The sequence below is a fragment of the Suncus etruscus genome, chromosome 13 (assembly GCF_024139225.1).
Source record: "Suncus etruscus isolate mSunEtr1 chromosome 13, mSunEtr1.pri.cur, whole genome shotgun sequence".
Lineage (NCBI taxonomy): Eukaryota > Metazoa > Chordata > Mammalia > Eulipotyphla > Soricidae > Suncus > Suncus etruscus.
The window spans coordinates 41,755,005-41,764,061 of NC_064860.1; the positions used below are offsets into that span (position 1 = coordinate 41,755,005).

Genomic DNA, 9,057 nt, shown 5'->3' on the forward strand with positions numbered 1-9,057 from the left:
GGGGGTGGGGAAGAGGAAAATGCTGCCTTATGTGGATGTCTGGTTGCTGTCACAAGGAACACAAGTCTTTGCCTCTTCCTGTATGTAAAAGCATAATATGTAAAAGCAATATGTCTTGAAGACAAAATTCTTGTATCTCAAATTCTTTCCCCCCTCGTTCTCTTTGAACATTAGAAACCACAACACAGGGGGCCGGGCGGTGGCGCTAGAGGTAAGGTGCCTGCCTTGCCTGCGCTAGCCTAGGACGGACCGCGGTTCGATCCCCCGGCATCCCATATGGTCCCCCAAGCCAGGAGCGACTTCTGAGCGCATAGCCAGGAGTAACCCCTGAGCGTCACAGGGTGTGGCCCAAAAAACAAAAAACAAAAAACAAAAAAAAAAAAAAAAAAAAGAAACCACAACACAGTGGTGTTTTCTGGGTTTAAAAGTGGTTGTGGAGGTTATGAGGCCAGTCTCAATGTCTTTCCCATGTAGAAGACTTTCAACCACTACCACTGATATTACTGCTTCTGCTGTTGAATTGTCTGAATTGTTCGAATTCCCCCGAGAGTTCCTTTTGATCTTAAAATCAGAAATTAATACACTGCCTCATAGAGTGTTGAAGGCACATTGTTTAAACTAAAAGTTCAGGTCACCTTAAAGTTGAAAGTCATTTTCTCATTGAGTGTCTCCTTCCATTCTGTCCCTTTCCTCCTGTTCTCTTGTTTTTGATGGTATTTCTGATGATCTTGACATCAAGGTTCTTCTCAATTTGATGTGTGTGTGTGCACGTACAACCTTAGTGAGGTATGTGTGTTTATGTGAGTGAATGCCTGTAGGTGTGAAAAGACATCTTGTTCATGTGGCATTCATGAGTTGTATGCATATCTGTACATGTGTAGTTTATGCATGTTATGTGCTTGTGTGCCCAAGTGTTGTGTGCATGTAACAGTGTTTTGAGGGTGGATGTATGTGGTGGTGTCTGTATGTATGTGAATGAAGGTGAAAAAGATGATTTACCTTCAATTCCTGGGAGTGAACAACAGAGCAAACATTTCCTACAAGCCCGTGAATCCTAACATGCCTTTACTATGCTTAGTTTCCTCATTCCACCACCCCCATAACAGGAGAGGGTGTAAGAAACAGAAGTTGGTGGGGTTCTGCATTCTTCTCCCATCTAGAGCTGAAGATGGATGCAGACATCAAATTGTTTTCTTTTCTATTTGTCAAGCTCCTCCAAAAAAAAAAAAAAGGAGGAGTTATCCCTTAAAAAGCACTCGGGGTGGGGGGGGGCATGTTGGAGAGATAGCACAGTGGTACAGCATTTGCCTTGCACAGCTGAACCCAGGATGGACCTGGGTTTGATCCCCAGCGTTCCATATGGTCCCCCAAACCAGGAGCAATTTCTTAGCACATAGCCAGGAGTAACCCCTGAGCATCACCGGGTGTGGCCCAAAAACAAAATAAACATAAGCACTCAAGGGGCCTTTTACTAATGATCCACTGAGAGAGAAAGGAGAGAGCAAAGACATCAATTTAGGGTGAAGCAGCGGAGGGTTGTACTGTTCTACTTCAATAAGTTTCAATCAGCAGTGTAACATGACAGAAATAAAACAAAAACCAGAGGAGAGAAGGAATTCCTTCCCTGTGGAATGTCTCATGGCTCCAGTCTTCCAAGAAAGCCTCCCTAACATCTCTCCAGATTTGTTTTTTAAAATAACAAATGTTTAATTCAAAAACCAACCCAGTAAAGAAGACCTGGAGTCTATCAATGAGCTCTGGACCATTCTTCCCTTCTCCCATAAGAGAGCTTCTTGAAGTCTGTGAAGGAGTAAAAAGGGGAGAACTTCCCCTGTTGTCCACTCTTTGTTTTTCCACCCACCAGCAATTGTGATAACTGATTATATTTATTTTTTGATTCCTGCTACAGAGGGCATTGGGATTGTAACAAAATGCAGCTATTTTCCCATTCCATTCTTTGTGTTCTCCTAAAATAGTCTGATATTTTAAAGGTGAAAAACATTATTAAAAATACTATTTGAAATTAACATTACAGAAATATCTTGGGGGGAAATTTCATGATGGAAATTACTAGGAATTAGACATTTTCCTGCAACCATGCTTCACCCTGAAGTCTACAAGACTATCTGCAGCTACCTGGTCATGGATATCTCTCTCCTGTCTTTAAAGCCCTAACAATGCCATCAAATACTTGTTCTCTCTTATTCAAATACAAATCCTCTCTGGTTCAAAGATGCTCTCACTGTTTTCAAGAAACCCATCTCCATGCACTTTAAGTCTAAGAGGGGAGAGCAATATGAAGAATAAAGATCATGGCTCCATTTCATACATATTTATAATTTGTTTAATTTGGAAGGCACACAGAGTTGGTGTAGATCATCTTAACATCTAGAAACCCAAAGGTAGCACTAATAACATCAGGCAGACGATTTGTTTTCTGAGGTTCAAGATAACACTATAAAAGACTTAAATATTGGACTCCTAAATAGGCATAACATATAAGTAAGAGCAGCAATTGTCATTCATATACAGCCTCCCAAATAGTGTGGCCAACAGAGTCAGCCACTGGACTCACTGCCCCCAGGGAAAACCAAATATCTCAAAAGCCAGAAATAAAAAGGGGATGTAACATTAGGAAGTCTGTGCTTCTCATTAGACAGTGTGAAAGAAATCCCAGAACAGTTACTGATGAAATTTTCCATTATTCCAAATGAATTACCCTTGAACACATGGACAAATTGAAAAATTTGCATGTTACCCTCTACCACAAGTAGCAACCAATTCAACAAGGGAATTTTCATTAATGTGTGTGTGTCCATGTAGGTAAAGCTCAGATTCTGTGATGTCTTGATGAGCATCTAATCAGTTGTTTTATATCTGATGCCTTGTGTAAATGGACATACAGATAGATAAACACAGACACACAGACACACACACACACACACACTCTTATACATTGATGAGAGGCAAGCTATGGTCATGATGGATATGTCCCACTGAAATCAGAAAATTCCTCAGTGTATCAATAGTTTCCACTTTCTCTCTAAGTTGGCCGTTTACCAGAAGCTTCCACAAGTCATCATTATTATGACTGTTGTCTCTCTAGATTGTTTCCTGACCACCCTTGAAATGAAGGGAGTGAGGGTACAGAGGCTCCACACACAGGACAAATCATAAACTGCACCACCACTGAGGAACTGTATCTCTCAGAATGAGGCCTCAAGAAGGAATGTGGATGCTTGACTTATTCCAACACAAGCTTCCCCTTGTGTTACATTTGATAATAAGTATCTTCTGAAGGCAGGTGTGGGGTCTGAGAGAACAGAGGAAGCAAAAGAAGGCACTAGAAAAGAAGTCAGCATTAGTGATACAGGAAGGCATTTCTCTCCATTACATTCCCTAATGGCATGATGGAAGCAGAGAGATCAAGGCAGAAGAAACTTGTTGCCTCCATATTCTAGTTCTTGCTAGTTCCTGCAGGTTCCTCTAGGTCTCTGGTGGTCTGTGGACCATACAAATCTGCTCTCCTGTGAATTCAGCTCACAAGTTTTATCTTGAGTTCAGCTGTGTAGAACATGAGCATTCTAAGTTCTCTATCAAGGCATGATGAGAACTCCTCACAAGCCCATTCAAACAAGGTAACACAATATCACAAATGTGAATAAAAATGTTATGAGAGACAGACAGATGGAAGAGTTGGAAAATGTTTGTTTGCCAAAGACTTCCTAGGTGTTACCTAGGAGTGAAATTGTGGGTGATATTTTTTCTTTCCTCCTTTTACTTACTCTCTGACAATGGTTTAAAAAGACTAAAATATCAAAATGCATTATTTTATAATTATAAAGCTGTTTTTCATTCCCAATATAAACTACCTTTGAAGAGAAAAACAGACTAGGTATAATTTTGAAAACTATCTGAGACAGATACTTTTTCTTAATTGAAGAAGAATTTTGAACCCTAACCTAATTAGCTCTGAAACCCAAACAACAAAGAAAATGCCCTAAATAGTGTGGATTTCCATCAACAAATGCCAAGGGCATAAATTACCATACACCTGACCATAGGTGTATATAACAATCACCACTGATATTGTTCCAGCATACATTAGTTAACAAATTACAAGGTCTCTAGTTATCATCTGGCCTTGAGTGTAGCCCGTAAAAAATAACTAATTGTTAAAACATGGGCATTATTTTTGCATAGGATGTTTTGGGAGAGGACAGCATGAAGAAAACCCTCCTTTCCTAGCCTAGCTCATACAACTGAGACACAGAACAGTCAACACTCCCTGGCTTTACTTCATTCTTTTTGCAACATCTGAATATGCATGTTCAATCTCCTGGTCAGCCGGACATGTGTTTGTGAATTCATCCCTTGCGTATGCATTGTTCAAGTATCTCCAGATGCCCGTCATTTCTGGAGGAAATTCGAAATCTCGGTATCGCTTGGCCACAATCTGGAAATGAAGAGGAAAGCGGAATCAGTGGAAAAATCCCCAAGACTATGGGGATGAGGTGGTGGTTAGGGGAGAGGAGTATGGAATCCAGAAATGCACTCCTGGAATTCTGTACTCAGGTTGTCAAATCCTTTTTTCTTTCTTTTTTTGATTTTTGGGCCACATCCAGCTGCACTCAGGGGTTACTCCTGAAATCAGTCCTGGCTCAGGGGACTGATTTGGGATGCCAGGAACTTGAACCCAGGTCCTTCCTGGGTTGGCCGCGTGCAAGGCAAAGAGCCTACCGCTGTGCTCTCTCTCCAGCCCCATCAAATCCTTTCATCTACCCCAACTTGCTCTTGGACTTTGCATGGAACATATTGGATAGCAGAAAGGTCATAAAGGAACTAGACTTAAAACAGTGAGCCATATACTCCTGTTCATTCACATAGCCCTGGGACTCACTGTCATGCATTTGCTCTTTTGGGTTGCTGCTGTTCATCCTTGTAGTTCAGACCAACCATGATTCTTTCTGCATCCTATGGTTGTGTGATCTTGGTGCCTACAGACTCAAGTGAAATTTTATGTTTAGACCATCACAGGACCCCTAGGAATGGTCCTCTCTTTTGCAACTTCCTGAAATCCCCCAATGACTTTGAACTCCCCAGTGCCTAAATAAAACACAATTCTTGCAGATTTCCAAGGGTCTGTCTGCCAGCATCATCTTATTGGAGTCAATCCCCTGGTTAGAGGCTCCACTCATGGGTACAGTGAATCTGAAGCTCCATCCTTGGAGAAACAGTTGGTGGACCCATTATTAAGAGTGCAATCTGGGAGTCCCCAAGTGTGAGACATTTCCTTTGGCTGGAGAGGGGCACCAGTAGGAATTAGCCACAAGGAGGCAGTTTTCTGCAGGGACTGGCTCATTCCTCTGGCTACCTTTCTCAAATATCATAAATTCAGTTCTAACTCAGAACAGCTAGAGAACAATCTAAGTTTCCTCTGAAAGGTCTGTTAATAGCTCTGTTCTAGATCTTTCTCCTCTTTTCTGGTCATCTGTTGTCCTATAGGAATTTAATACCAACATTCACATGGCATGACACCTGGGTTTGTTTCTCTGCATCTAATGTTACCCCCCCCCCTTTTACTTCTGGTTGTTGGGCTACACCTTACAATGCTCAGGTGTTACTCCTGGATGGCTCAGGGTACCATATAGGATGTTGAGGGAATAGAGCCCAGGTTGGTCTTGTGCAAAACAAATGCCCTACCTGCTGTACTATTGCTCTGGCCCCTCTTTCTCTTTATTTATAAGAACTCTAGTCATACTGTATTTGGTGTTCCCTTTTTTTTCAGCAGGACCTCAATATAACTTGTCAAATCTGTGCAGACCTCATTTAAGGCACAAGGCCTCAACATATGAACTGAGAGGAGTGTGGGTATGGCCCCAAAATAAACAAAGGAGTTAACTAATTTCTTTTCTCCACTGGTACTTGGATAATCCATATCTTCTCCTTCCTGGACTCCTGGACTCTTACTGTGAGAAAATACTTAATCTGATAAAAGTTTATGCTTTACTCATTGAGATATTTTATATTTAAAGCACTTCTTTTTAAGATAAAAGTGCTTGACTATAGTCAAAAGTTTAAGTAGAAACAAATTTTTCCTGGATATAAAATTCTTAAATCTCAACTCCTTTTCCCCCTCATTCTCTAAGAATATTAGAAACCACACACAGTGGTCTTTGGAAGGATTTAGAATGTGGTCGGGGAGGTTATGTGGCCAGTCTGAATGTCTTTCCTATGTAGAAGACTTTCAACCACTACGACTGATATTACTGCTTCCGCTATTGAATTGTCTAAATTGTTTGAATTTTCTCGAGAATTCCTTTTGATCTTAAAATCAGAAATTGATGTACTGCCTTATAATGTGTTGAAGGCACATTGTTTAAACTAAAAGTTCAGGCCACCTTGAAGTTGAAAATCATTTTCTTGTTGAGTGTCTCCTTCCAATTCTGTCCCTATCCTCCTGTTCTCTTGTTTTTTATTGTATCTCTGATGATCTTGACATTAAGGTTCTTCTCAATTTGATATTGGATCATTTTCTCAGACCCATTCTCCAAATTTCCATCTAGTCCCTCCAATGTCTTTTGACTTTATTTTGTATGTAGCCCTTCTTATCTGACTGCTACCTTCTTTGTGATGCCAATTAATTTTTTGATATCTTCTGTCTAGTCCTTGAGCTTTACTTTGTTTAGGGGCTATGCTCAGCATTTTTCAGGTTTTACTCCTGACTGTGCTTTGAGTCATTGCATGTTAGCAGAGGGGATCAAAATGGGGTTAGCACATGCAAGGCAAGCACATTAACCTTTGTACTATCTCTCCAGTCCTCATTGAGCTTTTTTTTTTTGTCCTCTTCATGAGTTATGAAAAGCTTCATTACTACAACTGATAGCAATCTACATTTTATCTTACATGATATTCGTTTTTAAGGGGAACAAATAAAAGGTCAAATCTAAAAAAAATAATACATTTACAAAGTCAAGTCTGTAAACTTCTCATTAAGGGTTTTGTGGGTGGCGTGGAGGTAGCATTAAAAAATCCATGTTCTAATTAATCACTTTGAGCCCATTTAAACATCTCTGTACAGTCCTTTAAAGAAGCACATCATCAAGCATTGCTGCTCACTTTCTTTTCCTCTTCTCTTCCTTTTCTTGCCTTCCTTTCCTCTTCTCTTCTTTCTGCCTATTCTTTGCCCTCCACTCCTCCTGGATCATTTCTATCCACTGGTTACTAATACATTCTTAATGTGAGATTTATTAGATGAACCATTTGCTTCAAAAGAGTATCAGAGCAAGGCAATTACTCACCAAATACTTATCTCAATTCTGCCCCCAAGGTCATATTAGGGTTGGAATTGAGGTTACAGTTAAAGTAGGGTAAAATTTAGGTTCTTCTCCTTATTGAGACTCAGAGATGAGGAAAGAGGAAGGAGGTCACCAGGGCTAAAATAGAAGTTGAGTCTTTACAGACTCTTCCTTAGATAGTTTAAGGCTTAATTCTTTTTTGTCATCAGCAGTCAGAATGACGAACACCCTATCTCTTTTTCTGCCACTTTTCTTAGGATCAAAGTGGGAAATAACCAAAGACAATGGTGGCACCTCTGCTTGCCTCTCCTATCTGACTTCCAAAAAGTCTGCAACAGAGTACCTGTTTTCCTAGTGACCCAATGCCTTGCCTTGTCTTCAGACAGGAAGTCATATTCATATTTGGGCATTTTCAGACTTGGTTGTGTAGCTTTACATAAGACTTATGCAGAGATGGGGCTGGAGTGATAGCACAAGCATTAGGGTGTTTGCCTTGCACACAGCCGACCTGGGATGGAACCAGATTTGATCCCCAGCATCCCATATGGTCTCCCGAGCCTGCCAGGAGCAATTTCTGAGTGCAGGAGTAACTCTTGAGTACTGCTGGGTGTGGCCCAACAGCCCCCTCAAAAAAAAAGACTTATGCAGAGATGAAGATAGTGACATAGGTGGAGACACGGAGACAGAATAAGAGACAAAGACATTGAAAAAGAGACACAAAGACAGAACAAGATAGAAATAATATCCTTTGCATTTGCAGTAACCCACCATGAGTTACTTTTGAAGAAGGACTCTTCACTTTTAACTCTGTAATTTGTACTTTTCTGATGATATGAAATAAAAAGTTAATGTCCTATTTTTGTCAACTTTTTTCCTGGGTTTCAGGAAAAGGAATAAATTATGAATTCTTTTCTTCTCTCATCTTTGACCATAAATTCTTTCAGGCTGATTCTCATTTCCTTTCGAAAGTGTTTCATCCTGGAAGGTGATTAAGCTCTCTGGCATTTTTTTGAGTGCTAAATGGTTTAGAATATTTTGCAGTTTAATCTTACACTGGAGCCTTGGACGGATTTATTTTCCTCTGGAGTTTACCCTTTCTACTGAAAACTTAAAGTGCTTTGGGCAGGGGAGAGATTGGGACAACAAATGGCAAGTAAGGCAGGGGATGGAGTCATTTCTCTGGCTCTTTCTCAACTTCCAGGTGCTCTGTTAATTCTGAGCCACACTCACTGACACTCACAATGACACAAAGACCCATTTGAGAACACAGACATCCCATTTGGACAACCTGACATGTAATATAGGTTGGAGGTATTGAACTGCTTTAATTTCTTTTCTTTTTTTTTTTTTTTTTTTTTTGGCTTTAGGCCACACCCAGTAGTGCTCAGGGGTTACTCCTGGCTCTGCTCTCAGAAATCACCCCTGGCAGGCTTTGGGATACTGGGAAAAGAACCTGGCTCAGCCACATGCAAGGCAAGCACATGCACTGTGCTATTACTCTGGCCCCTTTAAGTTTTTTTAAATGTCAATGTACTGGCTAAGGTAGGGGGAAACGTATCTATTTGTGAGATCAGTAACAACTTTAAATTTAAACTTCTGCCCTTGAGCAGAACAGGCAGAGAGAAATGGGGCTTGGGTTGGAAACAGGGTGAAAAGAAGATGTTCCAGAAGAGAAAGGCATGGAAATGAAACAGAGTGACCAGGGATGGCCAGAGAACCATGGGCCTAAAGGCATTTGAAAGCTTCTAAATGCCAAGTC

General features: G+C 40.7%; 1 protein-coding gene across 1 annotated transcript in view; it reads right to left on the reverse strand.

Annotated features, from left to right (window-relative positions):
* Window positions 1-3,826: 3,826 nt before the first annotated feature.
* CLIC6 (chloride intracellular channel 6) overlaps window positions 3,827-9,057 on the reverse strand; it is a 59,057-nt gene continuing 53,826 nt past the window's right edge. The window contains exon 6 of the mRNA XM_049785774.1: window positions 3,827-4,456. Coding sequence (XP_049641731.1) covers window positions 4,295-4,456 — 162 coding nt within the window. The 3' untranslated portion in view covers window positions 3,827-4,294. The remainder of the gene's footprint in view (window positions 4,457-9,057) is intronic.